At 49.4% G+C, this 19,622-nt stretch overlaps 1 protein-coding gene across 6 annotated transcripts in view; it reads left to right on the forward strand.

Annotated features, from left to right (window-relative positions):
- The window catches only part of LOC146193889 (uncharacterized), a 397,134-nt gene that overhangs the window by 371,534 nt on the left and 5,978 nt on the right, over nt 1-19,622 (forward strand). For 4 of the 6 annotated variants that reach the window (XM_084602858.1, XM_084602860.1, XM_084602863.1 and 1 more), the window contains exons 5-9: nt 5,304-5,419; nt 16,044-16,111; nt 16,347-16,516; nt 16,985-17,047; nt 19,192-19,530. In XM_084602858.1, coding sequence (XP_084458984.1) covers nt 5,304-5,419; nt 16,044-16,111; nt 16,347-16,516; nt 16,985-17,047; nt 19,192-19,530 — 756 coding nt within the window. The remainder of the gene's footprint in view (nt 1-5,303; nt 5,420-16,043; nt 16,112-16,346; nt 16,517-16,984; nt 17,048-19,191; nt 19,531-19,622) is intronic. The other 2 variants (XM_084602859.1, XM_084602862.1) reach the window with 1 other exon arrangement.

Raw genomic sequence — 19,622 nt, forward strand, 5'->3', positions numbered from 1 at the left:
ACCGCCCATAGATTGGTCCCACCTCAACCCTGCCACCCTCTTTCTTTCTGTGTAGCAGTTGACCGGTCTTCCGGCCGTCCCCGAAAATAATGAACGTTGGCCTGGAATACACAAGTCGACGCGCTCTTTTTATTCTCCACCGTCTTCGCACTTTTTGCTGCTGCTAATTCACGCACGGTTGCGCATCGGGCAGAAGCCAGCGAGGGGCTCACTTCGCCGGAGCCGCGCATATGAGAACGTGTTCCGAGGGACGAAACAAGGCAGTTAATGCGCCGTGCAAGAGGCACGTACGTAACACATATACGAATAGGGCGAGTGTCCGGGGGCGCCCCCTCCTTCTTTTTTCGGCTACCCTTGCCGTTCCTGTATAACTACCGGTTGTGGAATAACATGATATCTATGGCAGAAGCTGGGAGCAGAGAACGCGTACCCGGCTCGTGCGGCAACCCCGTGTAGCCCGTAACACGAGTACGGGTATGTAACGAGCAGCAACTGACGACGATGCTCTTCTTGTTCCCCTTCGCCGATTCACTACCAACCCTCTTTCACGCATCTCACCGGCATGCTGCTATACAGCGTGGAATGCCCAAGGGCGAATGAGGCGGGGGGTGAAGCTTTGAGGGGAGAAGAGCGGGAGCTGAGGTCAGCGGTGATTTATGATTCGATGGAACGCATCGAGAACGCTATCAAGGAAGAGAGCGGCAAAAACGCCCCTCTCTCGTCGCCCAGCAGCATCTCTGTCCCGCGTGGGTCTGTTGCTGGCGCTCGTGCTGTATCGACATCGTTTTTCTTGATTTCTTGGATGTTCTAGCGGGTGGGTCCCCAGGTCTCAGCGAACGTTTTCCCTGCTCGCGTTATAAATAATTTGCTCTCGTTCCTTCCCTCCGAGCGTGGCCCTGTCTGCGTGAATTGGTTGCAGTGCGTTCGTGCCACCAACCAGCTGCCTGGCCCTTGCTTCGCGCAGTCGGCCGCTTTGAACGTCGTACGTCCGTGCTTTACTTATTTAATAACTCGTTCTCGGCGCTGTAATCGATGACCGATCGGCGCAACAGGAGAGATGACCCTCCCTGTTGACTTCCAACGCAACGAGGGCGAAAGGGAGTGCCGCTGTGAGCGTACGGTGCTCCTCGAAAGTTCCTAGGCTCTTTTGCTCGCTCCTGCAGGGGATATGTCGCCGAGTCGTTCTTCGGTCGGTGAGATGTAAGATGTTGCGCTCGTGTCGCTTGGCGCGTGGAGGCCTCGCACAACGCAACGTGACCCGACATTCGCTCTGGAGTTTTTAGCGCTCGAGGCATTGGGGGCCCTCGCCTCAGCTAATCTGCAGCTACTTACGATCGTGCACGCACAGAGCAGCGAAAAACACCATATTGAGGCTTTCGCGATGTCTTCGCAAAGCGATGCATGCCTCTTTGATCTAAGCTGTAATGTTTAGAAAGGCTAGATTCTGACGTTCATACGTATCTGACTTCTTCCGTATATGCGTGTTGCGGATTTCTAGCGGTGCACGCGTATAGACACACTCTAATGTCTATAATCTAAACGGGCGCCTTCTCCTTTTATTGCCGGAGAGGATGCATCACGGAGCGAAATGTGCCGTTGTACGGATTATAGCTTCCTATAGCCTTACGACTTTCGGATTCCTCGCGCTTTTTCTCTCGTGTGTATTTCTTGTAACCAGGGTCTGCTATAGTTTATTAGGAGCTGCAGCGTATAATTCAGCCGCGGTTGGTCATTTACTATTCACACGATATGTAAATAGATCGTTTCCAGGGGGGGGGGGGGGGGGGGCAAAGTAACGTAATAACCATCGGTAATCGAGCTCGGTTCGGGACTGGCTGAGTTTCAAGTCGCGCATCCGCCGACGTCTCTCAAGGTCCCGATCATTTGTCACCAATCACCACCCGTAGCGCACTCTCGCGGCATATGTACTGCCTTAACACGCGTGAGCGCAGAACAGTCCTACGACGCACTCGCAGCGCCGTCGGCGGCGGTGGAGCTTAAGCGGTTTTCGAACACATTTGTCACGCCGGCTACTATACTGTATACTGCACGTATAGCACTGCACTTTCCACCGTCTACACGCAGCCGATACCAGCTGCGCATCGAGCCTTTGGGTGAGTGCCGCCCGCGGGTCCATTCCTCACGGTAATGAACATTTGTGCCTCGTGACAGGGACGCTGCTGCCATGGTCATTAATAACACGCGCGACACGTAACTTGTGTGCTGCGATGCCGATGGGTTCTCTCTACGTATTCATTAGTTGCTCTTTCTTTTCCCTCGTTGAAACGGAGACAAGCGTCGACCTGTGTTCGCTTCCTGCGTGCTCCGGTTGAGGGAGAATAATACCATGGAATACTGTCTGGATGCTCCGATGACTGTCGAACGAATATGCGAAGAAATGGAGATCCAGAAACTGCAAGCCGGCTCAGCTCCTGTTGCATACAGTCAATACCACCTGACTGGTGACACGGTGAACCAAGTTCAGTATTTATGCATAGCTTGTTTTTCTTTATAGAGCTCTTGAGCTTCTTATCAAAGAGGAGGCACGGAATGTCCAATCCACTCCCCGCATCCAATATCCAGCTTCGCCCCACCCCCTCCATTCTCCTCGAGTTGTCCGCAGGTTGAACTCCCGTGTCACCTCTAATAATAATAATAATAATAATAATAATAATAATAATAATAATAATAATAATAATAATAATAATAATTGGTTCACAGGTGCAGTATATGCCACCTCTACGGCATTCAGTTTTGGGGTTAAACGTCAGATCGCGCTTGATGCGAATGGGACACGACGGCGCACAGAAAGGGGGTGAATTAAGCAGGAAGCAAAGACGTCAGCACGATGCGATATGGATTAACTATTAGCCTGCGCCTTATCTTTTAATCTAATTCTTTCTCCGAGTGCCGCATTACACGGCGCCTTTAGGCCTGTCTGTGCCACCCGAAACGATTTTATAGCGCGTGTTAAAGAACCTCGGGTAGTCGAAATTTCCAGAGCCCTCCATCACGACTTCTTTCTCAGCCGATGTCGTTTTAGGCGTTAAACCGTGCAAACCAACCAGAACGATGTTCAAAACATGTAGAGAAGTTTCTAATTTAAGGCCATTCGCTCACTGCTTTCCGCGAAAAAACAGATAAGCAGTATGCTCAATGAAAGCTTGGGCAGGCCTCTAATAATAGTGTAGGAGACTCTTAATTAGCTGGCCTTATTGTTGCGAGTTTCGTCTGGTGGTTCGAGTTAAAGTTGGTAGCTTGAGACTCAAGGCACTCAGGTTAAGGATAGTTTCGCAAAAAAAAAAAAAGATAAAAAAAAAACGCAACTAAGAGGCGTTTTCTCTTATCCCGCATCGTCAGTTTTATTGGGGAGCAATTGATCATCACAAACGGAAAAGTTATTTCCATTCTCCTTTTGCCCGAGGCGGGAGTGACCATGTACATTATATTGAATGTGTCCGAATTTGTGCCGAATGAAGTAAACGCGTGCTTGTTACTCACAAAGAAAATCTGCGCATTCTATAGTCTGCTCGGAAAAGCTCGAACAGGCCTAATGAAGCAGTATGCTGCCGAATTGGACGGTTTTATATTGATTTATGCCAGCTTGGAAACCGCTTCTCCCCTTAAAAGAGGGAAAGGAGAGGCTACTATGGTACGGTACTATGGTACTTTCACATTTTTCCCTAATTGGGTCCCCTTTCCGGCGCTGGACAAGGAATCAGTGCCTCTGAAGAGTAAGAAATTCACGAATACAGCGCTTACTGCTATAAAAGTTGAACGGTTAAAGTCACATGGTCGAAAAAGAAGTAGAATATAACGCATAGTTGAGGGACTTGTGTATTGCGCATGCTTGGAAAGCAGCAGCTGTATTCTGTTCAAGTATGCCGCGTGCCCGTTGTACGCGCCTTTACGCGCCCGATGGACAGTTTGGTATAGCCGGCTCATTAAAAGCGAGATTACAGTCTATAATCCGTATTGAGCCCGGTGAACATTTGCATTTGAAAACTCGGGTGCTTTGCGTCGCGGCCTGTTCCTCTTCCGCCATGACAGCTGAATCTTGGATCTGCTTAGCGGACCCGAACTCCGCACATAAAACGCAGACTGACTGCAGTGTGTGCATTTTTATACTTAGTTTTGGCTTTATTCTCGTGTATTTTTTTCTTCCCCGACACTGCGCGCCAGGTTCGACACGCTCAAAAGTAACCGTATTCCCGTTTCCTTTTTATTCCCTGCTGATCCACTTCCCAATTAGGCAAGAGAGAAGCTGAAATGAGGTGTACTTGCAGAACCGCGCTATAACGTTTCGCTACATCGCGTATTTCGTAGTCGCCCGAACAGTCCAAGTAGTTTTGAAATACCTTCTGGCTTGTTCATTTCCTTCTTTCCTTCTTGTGATTACCTTCTTTGTAAAGGCAAAATCAGGTTCTTTTTTTTTTTTTTTTTTTTTTTTTTTTTATCGTCGTTTCAGGTTTATATTTTACTCGCATTTTTGTTTTCTTGAACTGATTTGTTTCGCACTGACTGGATCGGGGGGTCTTGTGTTAATGAAGCACACCAATTAGTATAGTTAGCGCTTATAATCTTTATCCGCCTTGTCCGTAAATTGCGCCGTTCTGAAGCGGCCACACGCCAACCTGCAACACTTGGACGCGGAATTATATATTGCAACTGGGCACGTTTTCTTTCAGTTTCAACGGGTGTTTGATGCATATGAACTTTTACTTCCCAGGTAGAACTTGAAAACAGCGAGAGTTTCAAGACACGCTGCGTTTATATTCGTTTCCAAGACAATTTCGTTTCTGACTGAATGAAAAAATAATTCGTTACGCAACGCACATGAGCTCACGTGTTTCAGACTACCGCATATATGCTGATTTATGTCACCATCACTCCTGCTTAATTATATTTATTCAGCATGCACTATTTCGTCAAAGTCGCGAAGTACTGAAGAAATCGCGCTAAGGGGTACAGAAAGACGTGAACACAAACGGACGAGGCGCGCACTTGTTAAAGCACGCGCTGTGTCCGTCTCTGTTCACGTCTTTCTGTACTACTTGACGCGATTTATCTTGCCTTGTATAGTCACGAGGTATCAACGGTCGCATTTGTGCAACCAGTTGTGGAAAACAACGAACTGATTCCACTTTTATTCTGTACGAATTTTTTCCAAGCCGTGCTCAGAGGTTCGCTTCGTTCTGACATATGTGTGCATCTGGATGTTACTGTCCTTTCTTGATATATTTTTTTTTTCCCATTCACAGCTTTCGACGGCCTGCATCACGCTCTTTTGTCTTCTTTTGCAGCCGGCAGCTGGGCGGTGGAGGGCACCTTCCGAGTCACCAACCGCGTCTACTCTTCCGGCTTGGTCGACCATTCCAGCAGGGCCTTCAAGTCCCTCGCCTCCGAAGTTGCGCGAGCGGTGAGTACTCGTTGTCTGCCCACTCGTATCATCATATTGACGCGTATTAATGCGGCGGGACATTATGCCTTTACTTTTCGCTGTTGTGCTTCACACGATGACCTCCAACACAGAGCAGAAGGTGACCTTGCTTTTAGAGTCCAGTGAATGTGGTCACGTTTTGCTGCTCGCGTCTTGTTCGCAACGTCTGCACGTTCGTGTTTTCTCGCTGTATTCAACCAGAACGAGTGGAATCATTCTGACGAAATATATTTTTAAACAAGAAAAAGAAAGCACATCAGGCTCATTTATCAGGGTTAATTTTCCTTTTCTTCCAGATGTGATAGCCAGTTGTGTCACGGTTCATGGCCGGCCTGATTAATAGCTGATTTGCCGCTGACTTCGCTCCATATATATATTGGCGCACAGTAAGCGTCCTCGTACTCATTTTTTTTTTTTTTGTCCAACCTCGGTGATTTACAGATCATTGATTTCTGCCACAGTGCCCAACGCCGTAACCAAAAGCATAGTTCCAGATCGTGGACATGAAAGAGAGATTAATCGGAAATTTTTTCGTATGCAAGAACAATGTGAATTTGTGCTCTGGGCTGCTGTTCAACAAGCGATTGAGAGTACGCGGCCTGGGAAGATTTCAAAATGCGCCCTTTACGATTGGATATTGCGCAGTCAAACCGATTCGACCGTGCCGGCTCTAGAAAGCGTTTCGAAAGCTATACAACGCGCGACAGGTCGGTGCCGCCTTATATCATGCGTCTCGTGCAATCTCCGAGTACGTGGCTTACGTAGTACTATAGACAATTAAGACTGCAAGAATTGCGGGGAAAGCATTTCTAAAAGTTCTTACCGTTTTGTTTTCTTGAACAGTGCCGAAGGCCTGTTTTAAGCTATGACGACAGTCCCAGTGAGAGGAAGCAAGGAGATGGGCAAAGCCTTCATCTCGGTCGCGGTATCGACAAGCGCTTCCCTAACTCATTCCGACATCCGCGGAACGCATATATCAAGACTACGGGGTCGAGAAGATGGAAAGTTGATGGAAGAGAAGAAAAAGGACTTAAAAAAAAAATTGGAGCACATTTCAGTTTCGGATAAGAAGAGCGGGAAAAAGCGCGCGCGAAATCAGCGACGGTGTAGAGTATTCCAGCAATCCAGCGAGTTCATCTCTGTGTCTCGTTATTTATTTTCACTTCCATTCCCTTTCACGTTTCAGTTCTTTCCCATCTACAAAAGCCGCCATCTGTCAAAAATGAGAGAGCAACGGAAAGGGAGAATGAGCCTGCGAGATTGTGTAGCAGTTTCTTACGCTTGCTTTTCTTGGCGTTTTTACTGTTTCTTTAGCCGCCTTGCCGTTTCCGGCCTATTTTAAATTTACGATACAGCGCTTGTTCCTTTTCTTGCTGTTTTGACTTTCGGCGCGTTGCCCAAAACGACTTCTGTGCATCGCCGCTCAAAGCAGTCCGCGCTCCCTGCTTCCGACGGTCTCTCATCTTCATCCTCTTTCTCGCTCTTTCTTTATTTCTTCTTGTGTGGACAGCGGGATATAAGAATCAGGAGCGTTTCCGTCGCCGACTGTCGACACCGCGCGGACGTTGAAAAAGCCTGCGAGTTTCAAGAAGAAATAATCATACCAAAATAAAAATAAGAGAGACCCACGCGGAAACCGGCGGAAGCTTATGTGGAGAGCGAAAGACCAACTTCCTGCGTTCAAAAATGTAAACAACGCTTTGATCTAAGTAAATCCTTAACTTTCCTCACTTTTTTCTTTTTTTCTCACTATTTTTATTCCCTGTCCGTTTCCTTGAATTTACGCAGTCGTCGTCAATAGTTTTCTTTATATATTTGTTTTCCAGCGCCTGTCTTGAGTTCAGTCCTTATACCCAGCGAAGGGACACTTAAAGTGAGCAACCTATAAGTTTCGTTTTTTTTTTCTTAGACGTTTCATAAGCAGCGTTTCACTGTGGGATATGTCCATTGGACGCGTTCTTCGCGACCTGTCTTGTTTATTTTTAAGTTATTCTTTCTTGAAACGTCCTTCAGCCTTCAGTTCATGTTGTCTGTTGAAACTGCGACATGAAAATGATTCATTAATATTCGCTGCCTTCTGAGCGTGAAATCAGGCACTCCGAGTTAACGGCCGATAGGTACTGCGGTAACGCTACGGTAATGTATGCTCGGGACGCTAAAGCCATCTAGTAAGCGCTGCTCCCCATGAATAAAACTTTTTTTTTCTTCCAGCACCTGCAAACAGGGTGCCATGTGTCAAGATAGCTGAGTTCAAACGAAGATAGTTATGCCCGATGCAAGTGTTAACACATCACGGAGAATATCAGTTTTGATTGGCTCCCCGGCAGATGAAAACGATATAAAACTGCTGTAATGATAGAGCGGTCCCACATGTTCGTAGGGGGGCAGGAAATGGGGAGGAAGGCAGCCAGGTGTCAGAAGAAGACTGTAGGCGTAGCGGATCGGGGCGGAGGAGGAGGAAAAGCGTGCCGAGAAGCCGGTAGCAGGAAACTATCGACGCACCCGTAACGCGAAAGGAGCCTATAAAAAAAAAAAAAAAAAGGAAACTAAATGAGAAGAGAGTCGAGGATCCTGGAGTCGAGCGGCTAACAGCTGCGTCAGGGAAAGGCGAGAGAGAGCTCGGCAGAGTGTCTCCATCTCAGATATGGCACTGTCAGAGAGAGATGGGAACTAGACCCAGAAATAAAGATACAAAAAAAAAAAAAAAAAAAGAACGGAGTGCTACGAGCAGCGATGACGAAGGCGTATCGAAAGTGAAGACGCGGCAGAACTCTCAGAGTGATAAGAATAAAAATGAAATGAAATAAAATATCCCGTCAAGGACGGACAAGTTGGAAGCAAAAATAAAAAATACCGTCCTGGCGGTGAGTAGGCGAGCAGACGTCTCCTAACGCGCATATTCGAAACGGACTTTGCAGCGCAGACAACGATTGTCGGAAACGACGAGGCGCGTATCGGACGAAATCCATACGCGCATGTATCCCCCCATACCTCTTTTCGCTTACACATATGTGCTCCGTGAATGCGCGTGCAAAACAGCCCCATTCCTTGAATTTATTTTACGTTTTAAGTTTCTTTTGCTTTCTGTTTCTTTTTCGCTCCGTAGCTCTCTGCTTTCTTTCCACCCGTCCTGCCGATAACGTCTTCAGAGCGAAACCCGTGAAAATAAAGAGAGAAAAAAACAAAACAAAAGTGGCTGCAGAGACGGTATTGATGTTTGCTCAGCCCTTCCCCGTCTTGCGTCGTCTGCCCGTTTCGCATATTCCTTCCAGGGAGGACGCGATATCGGCCCGAACCTGCCGCACGAGGCAGAAAGATGACAGATCGAGCCGTATTCTTCTTTGTTTGTTTCCGCTTTCGTTTTGGTCCTCGAATCTCGCTCGCCCGAGACGCGTGTGCGCCGCATCCTTCGCATGTTGAAGTGTGTTCTCGCGATCATATTTCAATAACCGAGAGCAACTTCTGACTTTATACCTCGCCTTGAAAGGGAGTGGCATCGAGAAAGGATAACAACGCCCTCTTTTTTTTTTCCTTGGAATTCCGAAGGCGATATGGGAAATGCCGAGGCTACAGGCGACGGTGAACGCTGCTGTCGCTGCTGTCGTGACAGGCAATGTTTTGAAGAAATAATAAAGAGAAAAGAAGAAAAACCCACAATGCGCCGAATCTGGTCGCGCTTCCGAACTGCGCATTTGGTTCCAGCCTTGGCACTCGCATTGCAGCTGCGTACGCAGCTTCAATGCACATAAAGTGCGCGCTGCACATAAAGGGCACAAGCCCTGCGGGATCGGCCTGCGCGGCCCTAATTAGGCGCACCGACCTGCGTCGTTTCTGTGCTGCTGTTTTTTTTTTTTTCCTCACAATGCTTGCACGTATACGCGCGAGTTAATCAAAGTTCATCAAAGGTGCATGGAGCATTTCACTGTGAAGTCCGCTTTTAAAAGAATTCCACGAAAATGATTACCGACAAGAAGAAAACAAGATCTCGCTAGGCTCTAAAACGGCTCGTAGCTAGACCGCGTCTCTATAAGAGAGCCTCGAACAAAAGGTCCCTATTCATTAACATTGCGACATGCGTCTGAGGTCCGGTTACTCGTTTAAGGATTTGCGGCGCCGCGGGTTTCTTTCAGTGCCTTTTTAAAGTTTTATTTCATGCGTAGCACAGATTTCCACGAACCTCGAGAATGCATGAGAGCTTGATCTCGTGCTAATGGCAGTATCAGGAAAAAAAAAAAAAAAAAGAAAAAAAAAAAAAACCCAACAAAAAGTTGAAATGTAGCATTTCTGCCAGGCTTTCCTGAAAGTTTATTTTTCAGCTACCGAACTGCTGAAAAAGTTATTTAAATGAAAGATAAAAAAAAAAGAAAAACACGTCTCCTTTCACCTTCAGCCAAGCTGGGCGTTGCAACAGTCGGTCCGGCACACAAAGGAGGCCGGCGGACTACCTCGGCCGCGTTGTTAATTAGAAACTAGAGCTAATGAATAATGGGTCATTCGTTCTCCTCGCCTCTTAATTAAAAAAAAAAAGAAAAGCAAAATACTGTTAGAACCCGACATACACTTGAAGTTTAGGCGCCAGTGAGTGACCACCTGAATTCTTGTACACGTTCTAGCGTACAAGCTGGCTAAAGTCGTTACGCCCCCTCCAGCTCCTCTTGGGAAGTTTCACAACCAGCGATGCGGATCGATTCTTGCTGCGTTTGTCGACTTTCTTTCTTTTTTTTTTTTTTTTTTCGTGGCCGCCGCCTCATCGCAATTTTGCTTCTTGTAAGAGAGTAACTCATGCTTGGATAGCGCGCGGATATTAGAGCTGCCGAGTAGCAAGCAAGACGCTACAAGTTAACGCTCGAAGTACCTTTGGACCACTGCATTCATTACGCACTCTTGAGCCACGAAAGAATACGTTAAAAATAAAAGTGTCTCGTTTCTGAGTGCGGCCTCAACGAATGAGTGGACGCAAAAGAAATGATAAGGGGACATCAAAGCAGCCTCTGCGCAGTAAGGTTTGGCTGTTAGTCGCCGCCTCTTCATAAGTTTCGCTTTGCTTTTCCGAAGGGTTCCTTAAGAATTCTGCGGTGCGCAAGAATTTAATGGCGCGTCTTTTACACACGGCCGATGCCCGCTCTATATATGTGCCACTAGTTCACTGCAGTGCTGCGGACAGTGAATACTATAGGCATGTGTGTGACATCAGGCACGAGCAACCTGAAAGAAAATTACGCTCTTGTGACTTTCGCCGAAAAGAGCGACTTTTTTTTTTCTTTTTCATCTAATCGCAGCCGATCATCGCGCTTGAGTGACGCGACGCACGATGATTGAGACAGTGCGCTACCTGCTTGTATTCGAAGAGCCGCGAGCGTAGCGGCCTCTGGCATGCTGCACGAAACTCGTCACGTCGAGCGTAGGGCTCCTTGACGAAACTGTGTCGACTTATCACGGCGCCATGCGCCTGTTCAAGTTGGGGATAATTAGTCCTCTGCGTGGAGGCTTTGTGAGCAGAAACGTTGATGCTGCCAGCGAAGACAAAGTAATAAAAAAAGGAAATGAGGCGGCGGGGAGGTCAGTGGAAGCGGACGCAAGAATGGACGACCCCCTTCGAAGGACAGCTGCGTGCAGCGTCGCCGTCCTCTGTGAGCTGTCATTCCGGCCGCCTTCAACGATCCTTCATGTTTCTGCGGATTGTACGGAAGCGTAGGATTACGTGCCGTACCAGTTCGCACTGTTAGCTAAATCCACGGTGGCCAAATCTTGTATTTAGACCACAGTAATTATAATGGTTCAGAGGAAAGGAAAGACGCAATATCTGCTACACTTGTTTCGGCGGACACCTGAACCGCGCCGTAAGGGAAGGGAAAAAGGTGGCAGTGAAAAAAGTTAGGTGCTGTAGTGGAGACTAAGGAGTAATTTCGGCCACCTGGGGATATTTAACGTGCACTGACATCGCACAGCCCACGGATGCCTCTTCATTTCGTCTCCATTGAAACATAGCCGCCGGTGGTCGGGTTCGAACCCGGGTACTCTGGAACAGCAGTCGGGCATCTGCGGAGACCACGGTAAATTAGGTTTTTGCTCAAAACAGAGAGGCACGGGGAAGCCAGTTATACGTCTGTCCTTGGCGAAAATTTCCTTGCAGCGCCCGTTCACCAGTTGGCCCAACAGAACTGTGCTACTCAGCGGAGGCGCACTTAGTTTGACGTATCCTGACCAGCTGGGCGCACTTGCGGAGTGGCAGGCCCTAGCTCGCCCGCCTCTCTCTGTGGCTGTCCGACTGTGCCTGTTCCTAATTATGGGAAACAGAAAGCATCCCGAATTCTGTTTTCAACAGGCCGCATAAGGCACTCGCAAAAGGCATGTTCTAAAGTCGTCACCACTAGGGTGAGATGCTTCTGCAGTACCCGAAGGCCTCCATCCAGACCTATATTGAAAGTCGTATACCAATTGAGAGTGAGGAGGAGTTGCCTCCTCCGCTACCGACAGGCCCCGCCGTATTCATGAATCCGCAGGGTCGCTACATAAACGCGTTGCGATAGGAAACTCTGTCAAATTGTGCTTCATCGGATGTTTCTTGAGTTTGTCTTGTTTGGCTGAAATTTGAGGTCGTTTGGCGCGAAGGGCGGCAAAGGCTCGGTCAGCGTCGTCAAACTTTAATCGCGCTCTACCTCTGCACCTTGTTCTCTAATCTGTCCTACCGTCATGCAAGAAGTAGTAAAACAGTGTAAAAACTGCATTTGGGGTGTGATATTCCCAGTGTGAATCTCGTCTACAAAACGGATATGCGACACTGGTTGGTGCCAAGATATGGCAATTAACCACACGTGTATAAAACGAAATGGCAACCCAATGCTGCGACTTTGTGGCCCGATGGCAATTGTGCGTCACACGTCTGCAGTTGAGAATGCCGTAAGTGTAGCTCAGTTCGTACAGGGCACGCGTCGTTTTGAAATTCAGGGGCGCGCTGTTTGGGAAGCAGACTTGCGTGCGACGCTGTGGGCGATAACAGCCTATATTAACAGCATCTATTACCACCTTAATTGCAAGAACGCTTGCGTTTAAAGATTTTTTTAGATTTCTTTTTCCTTCTTGTGTCACCGCTGACAGTTTAGTACATTCTTGCGCTTTCGGAAATAAGTTCGGCGACGGCGGATGGGAGTCGTCGAATATAACCACGGCAGCAGTTATAGTACCAAGGGCCGCCGCTGCCTCAGAAGGCGCGCGAGTCGCCTCGTGTGTGCGTGCGTTTAAAGCACCACGTGGCGGTGTCGTCGTAGGTCGCGCTGCACCCCCATTAGCGGAAAACTGCGTCGCGACATGACCGCCGGGGTGGTGCAGTGGTACGACGCCCGACTACAGTGCCGGAGTTCCCGGGATCGAATCCCGGCCTCGGCGGTTGCGTTTCGATGGAGGCGAAACGAAGTGGCGTCCGTGTGCTGTGCGATGTCAGCGCACGTTAAAGATCCCCAGGTGGTCGAAATTACTCCGTAGCCCTCCACTACGGCCCCCCTTTCTCGCTATCCACCTTCACCCCCACCTTCATCCCTTCCCTTACGGCGCGGTTCAGGTGTCCACAGAGCAAGTGTGACAGATACTGCGCCTTTCCCTTCCTATGAACCAACCAACCAACCAACATGACCGCAACAAGCGAGCGCAAAAGTTATGAGGCACTCGCGGTCTGCCCACAATCGAATGGGGGACAAAATGGCTCCCGCGCCCCAGCTGCCAGACATGCTTATTATGGGCCAAGTCTGCAGTGTCGCGCTTGCCGGACACTCATTGGCCGTTGCCCAATATACCTGGAAGGTATACACCGCGTCGAGGCAGCTCTGTTTAACGAGTTACGAGCATCGATTTTCATTACGCGGACGTCGCGCCGAACATGTTCGAGCCGTAACGACAACCTTTCTCTGTTCCAGAGAAAAAGAAATAACAGAATACATGAAAGACCGGGCAGAATTCGGGCGCAGCGTAGTCAGACAAGGGAACGCTTTCATCCCAGAAAAGTAGCCCGCGGATAGAAACAAGGCTGTCCAGACTGGAGAAGAAAGTGCGCCGAGAGACGACCGTTTAAAGAGCAAATGGCCTCACTGAGCCATTCCGTCCTGTGGCCCCGTGGTAATTTCGAAAGCGTTCCACCGATGTCGCCGAGTCATGCAAGCGAGTGCTGCCTGCGGGAAAACTTGGAAGAACAGTGGAACCGCGAAGGCGGTGCATTTCGTCGGCCCTCATGTGTCGCGTCGAAGCGCCACTTCAAACAAGCGCGGTGGCTCTCGGTCGAGACGATATTTATCCTAACTGGGCTGATGGCTCGAGCGCTGGTGCGTTGGCGCGACGTTGAAGTCGGCGGTTGCACACTGTGCATACCTGGAGGGCAGTTAATGCAATGGCAAACTCTGCCCACAACTACCTCGATTAGCTGTCTCGCGCCGAGAACACGCCGTCAAGAAGCACTCGGAAATGTGTGGAAGCATTCGTGCATGCCGGCACAGCGCGTGGAGAGTTTGGACTCTATAATACGGTCTCTAGCGCGCACCGCCTAGAAAACCCAGTGAAGGCATGGGCGACGTCGAAGAATGGAACCAAATAAACTGCTCCCAGCATGACTACAAATGCGAGAAAGCAGGCCGCCCCCGTCAGTGTCCTTCCTCCGCTTCGAACCCGGCGACGCGGAAGCACACAAAGGTCGACGGTGGGTGCTCGGTGCCGTGCGGCTCCGGCAGGGCGAGACCGCGGTTCAGAGAGAGAGAGAGGGAGGCGGCTCTGCTTTCATTTCTTTTCTGCCCCCCCCCCCCCCCCCTTTCTCCTCATCTCCAGGAAAAAGGGGGAAGAGAGAGGAAACTTTCGGTTGGTTCAGCGGCCTCCTTTTGTGCGTTTCATGCAGAATCCATGCTTCTTGCCGTTCGACTACAATGAACTGGAGCAAGGAAGCAGTTGTCACCCCTTCGGGGCTCGGAGGGGATGGAGGTAGACACGTGCACCGGTTCCTAGCTGCTGCTGTCCGGCGGAACAGGGCGGGAGGTTTGCAGTTTTGGACCTCTGAATCTAAACTATTTCCACAATGGCAGATCCTCGCAGCGTGTGTGTTTGCCGGGGCCTGACAGACAAACACGCACACCGCCTGTCTGCTCGACCGCCGTGCTGCGTCCATTCAGGCACGCCGTCCGCTTATACGCCGAGCAGAAATGCGAAAAAGCGCCAAAGAAATCGGCGGAAGTGGCCGCTTCACAAAAGCAGCGCGCGGGGCGTGGTAGAAAGGGGAGTGCACAATCCGCTTCAAATCGCCGCCCGAATGCGCCTTGACTTGTGTGCTGGGTCCTGCCGTCCTGCCCCGCTGATTCTCGGCACTGCTGGCGGCGGCGCGGTTGTTCTGGCTGCAACAGCGCCGGAGGCTGCGAGCTTTCCTGGGCGATCGGGAGGGCAGCTTTCCTTCTTTCTGGCCAGCGGGGAACTGCCCCACGAGAATAGCAAAACGATGAGGTCCTTAGTGGAGTCGGCTGCGCATAATAGAGGCGCCCCCCGACCGACGACAACGCCACGACGATGCTCTCTGGGCGCACGCTGCGAAGCTTGCTTCTCGGGATTCTGGGTGCGGGGGGGAACACAAGTTTGCTTTCAAAAACGTGCCCGCCTGTGGCGCGGCGGCAGATATTAAACCACTGCGACGGAGCGAAAGAGAGAAGAACAAGATGGAAACGACCGTCGGAGCGAAAAAGACGACATCCAGCAGAAGTGCTCTAAACGTCGCTCTTGTTCGCGATGAGCCGCGCGCGACCCAGACTGTTGTGCTAAGCGTCGAGGAGGGGAGGCGGCAACCACCTGCTCGAGTGGAGATGAAGTGGGATTAAATGAAGTGTCCGGACATGGCGCCGACGGCGGAGCCACGTAGCGCAACTTGACGAGGCGTGGTTCCGACTGCAGCCGACGGCTCTATGCTCGCGAATGCACCCATTTTACTGCGAGATGATGGTTAATAAACGAGATGGGTTGGCTCTGAACGAAGCACGCCTGCTTTGACGGGGAGTACTGTTGTGTAGCTCTCACGGAAGTGATTTCTTGGGACCTGCTGCAGTCAACAGCGATATGTGGATATCGACGTACGCCGGCATGAATGTCATGTGTTACATTATTTGAATACACGCATAAGAGGCAACACTTAAATCGATTATATCGTCTTGGCTTGCAACGGGTCCGTTGGGTCAACACTTAGCGCGGGCAGGGCACTATATATTTTCTATTATTTCTAATTTTCTCACTTCATCCCTCTATTGTCACTTGCGAGAAGTTCGGATCGAAACCAAATAATTCTAATTTAAGATCTGGCATTGCGAGGCGCGCATATTTGAACCGGATATTATCAGCTTGGGTTGGAATTTCGTTCTATACACGTCTGGTTAATTGCCATATGCTCGATCGTGGCACCAGCCAGTGTCGCATACTTTGTTTTACAGACGAGATTCACACTGGGAATATCGCACCTTAATTGCAGTTTTCACACCGTTTTACCACTTCCTGTGTTTTATGTCCACGAATCAATGATTGCCGGATGGTGTAACCAAAGCACTGAGTGAGCAACTAAACCGTCTTTTTGTTTGTTCTTTGTCTTTTACAGCTAGACGAGTTATTCTACTTAGGACCTTTATCGTCCGATTACAACATGACGCAAGTTTTAGAATTCAGGTGAGTTACCTCCGTCTACAAACTTGTCAACCTAATGCATTCCACTGTTTCCACTGATTTATGCCTTAATTATACAAGAGAAAGACTCGAGAAAATCCTAATAGATTCAGTCAATAGTGCTTATTTTCCTTGGCAGCTAAACTTACGGTTTCAACACGCGTGGTGTATATATTAATATGCACATATATTCCGTAGATGCTCAACACGTCTTTTTTCTTTTCTTTCGTTGACGAAGCAGCGTCAGCGAGGGCAGCATCGGCGTCAGCTGCCGGATCGTCCTCAACCAGCCGCTCTCAAACGCAGCACACCATGTGGGCCTCGCCTTCATCCAAGTCCTCGAACAGGGCCACGGCATCTTGCCTGCCGGGAACCTCCGGGTTGACATACGGTCCTTGCACTTTACGAGTAAGCATTTCACATCAGTGCTGGCGATGCCGTTTACTGAGTGCGCGGTGTCAGAATGGGATTCCTTGCAAAAAAACTGGTCGGGCCCTTTATGCGCTATGCTTGGCGGCGCCCCCGAGAATGCGTCCACGCAAGAGGAGCGATTCTAAAAGCGATTGTCGTGTAATTATACTGTTCTACTGTTGATCTTAGGAAAATATAATTATTTGAAAGTGTCGGAATAATGCATGCCCATGTGAGTACTTAATTAGCTAGTAAATGGCTTGCGTAAACTACTGCCATGATGCAGGTATTTTATTGTTGTTCATCCTAACACACTGCACATTGGTGTTCTGACTAGTAAATTACCAGTTTACACAGACCTGATGGGAGGCTCCTCAGTATATCAGGGCATTGAAAAGCTTCCTCAAAGTTGAATTTCGACCGGAAGTAACGAGACTGATGGCACGGTGCAATGTTTCTCTTCAGATGTCAAGCCAGGCGCAGTTCCTCCCCCTGTCATGGTCACACACGGACCTTCCTACTTTGACGGTAAGCATCTCTGTTGTTCTGCTACTTACCATGATCGCCGCATCGGCTCCTAGGCGTGCCTCACACGCGCATTTTACGCTCGTAAGCGGCAAGCCTCAGCAAAGAGCTGTCGTCTAGCAGGCCTCTCGTTTATGAAAAACACCCGGCCTGTAATACTCCATCACTGGAGCAATTTTTAGGTGTCGCATGTGGTGGTGCATGAATGGGGGCAACTGGCAGTGATAAAATTCATCCCTCCATACAGCATGGTCACTGTTTGCTTTGTACACGTACACCATGCAGCGAGGGAGATGGAGTCCCGTACACCTGCCCTGGAAAATTTCTGTATTTTGTAGACCGTACGTGAGGAGATGGAGAAGGAAAAAAAAGCAGGGAGGTTAACAGGAAAAAGAAATCGGTTTACTACTCCGCGCTATATATGCAAAAAAGGACATGACGCTGAAGTGTGAAGGTAGGCTGTGGGTAGTTCATGTGCTGAAATTTTCCTTATCTATTTGAGCTCTATTTTTCACTGTTTAATTGTCTACTGGACTGTTTATTGAAACTGTTAAATTCGGTCCAGTGCCATAACTAAATAACATCATAAATCCCCGCACATGTATGTGACGTTCTGTCGAAAAGCACAAGTCTGCCAGTTCGATTCCGGCTGTATACATATTCCAATATCAGCATATGCGAAAAGTAAATAAGTGTCCAGGCACTATATTGATAGCACGCACATGATGCCGGAGCACGCAACAAACTCAGTGGAACTGGCGCAAGCCACTTTTCAACAAGCTCTCACAGGGCAGGTGGTGATACCCGCACTATAGGTTCATTTCACATGACGTCATCGCACGAAGAAGGGGGAGGGGGGGGGGGGATCCGCTATTTTTTTTGGTCACGGGGGCGACGCTTCCCGGCCGTCGCATACCTAAGTTGACGTGTGGTGGATTCACACGATGCGCAGCAAAATCGCGAAGCGCTATCACGATCTGTCATTACGTGACTATAGTGAGCTAGAATGTTCTAGCACACTGTAGAGAGAGAGAGAGAATAAACTTTATTTATATAAAGTAATTACGCGGATAGACGTGACCCTTACGACAGTTATTTCCACTCTTTGCTTCCGTCTGCGAGCAGCGTTTTCGCAGTTCGGATTCTCCACGAACGACACTTTCCTTTTGTTTTTATTTTTTTGGTAGCGGAAAGCTTTCCAGCCAAACCCCGGTGCCCAAGCATGTAGGGCGAAACATGCATTGTTCTAAAACGCCGAAGGAAAGCGGGCTTTGAGGGACTGACTTGTATGGCCACAAAGCAGGCCCTAACAGGCGTCGAGATCATCTTAGCCCGACGCTTGTACTGCGCGCAGCGGTATGTGTGGTACCCGCAGTCATAGAGAAAACATAGCAAGAGCTAATTAGTAACGTGCAACAGCTTGACGGTATTCGTCGCTTTCCATTAGCGCTTTAGCGCGTTTATAGATTACGCTGCATAAGCTTCGGCTTTTAACACGTACCGGGAGCCTGGGCAGCAGTCCGAAAGGTTCTCCTCCAACGGTTCAAAGTAGCATGTTTATGAAGTTGTCATTGAGAAATGCGATCACTTGCACATACACAACTGCGTTGATATCACATCGAGCAGAACAGTCAGCTCGGCAATGCTTTAGCAAAATGACGCAGCAGAAGCAACATTGCAAGACCCGCACGTACAGCAGGCGTCTACCCCAAAAAGTTGACAGCTGTGCTGTTCTCAGAGTTTTTACACCTGCAGGACCTATTGGCGCATCCGTAGACAGTGCAAGTGACCATTATTGTAGCAAATCACAGAGTTCACAGTACCTTGGATCTTCCGAACTACCAAAACGAAACAACCTCACGACAACGACCAAGGTATGGTAACCAAGGCTATGGCGGACCGGAATCGGAAAACGGCTTCATTTTTCCCATCGTCCCCCGCGCGGCAACCGACAGTGAATACAACTAAATACAACCAGTGCCTCCTTGAGCCACTGATACAACCTATATGCACTAGCTTGCCAGTGCCTATAGTCAGCGTCCTGGTCCACCGACATGGCGGCCAATACGTATGTGAATGTGACGTGGATGCAGTTGAAATTAATCCACCGTCGGCGTCGATTAACCGACTCGATGCTTCTCTGGTAGCGGCCTGGTCCCCGTGGTCCCCCTGGAGCGATTGCACGGGCCACGACGGCCAATGCAACCCGAACCGGCTGCGGTCGCGGCGCCGCGAGTGCCGCTCTCACTACGGCCGTGGCAGCCTGCTTCCCGACAACCTGGCCTGTCTCGAGCAGGGCGGCAAGGAGGTCGAGTTCAAGAGCTGCCTCTGCCCCACCACCGCCACGACAACGACGACGAGCGCCGAGACGCCGCAGGATGGCGACCAAGGCTCGGAACCCGAGAGCGCGACTGCACCGCCATCGTCTACGACGCGCAAGCAGGCGACGGCAGACACGGCTTCGCAGCCATCGATGCCCGATGACTGTGAGTATGCCCGCTCACGGAATCCGAAAAAAAAAAAAAAAAAATACCGTGGTTTTGTTTTTTCTTTCTAACACGACTGTGTATGATTTCAT

Source organism: Amblyomma maculatum, chromosome 4, assembly GCF_055883805.1.
Source record: "Amblyomma maculatum isolate TAMU_Amacu chromosome 4, ASM5588380v1, whole genome shotgun sequence".
NCBI classification, from domain to species: Eukaryota; Metazoa; Arthropoda; class Arachnida; order Ixodida; family Ixodidae; genus Amblyomma; species Amblyomma maculatum.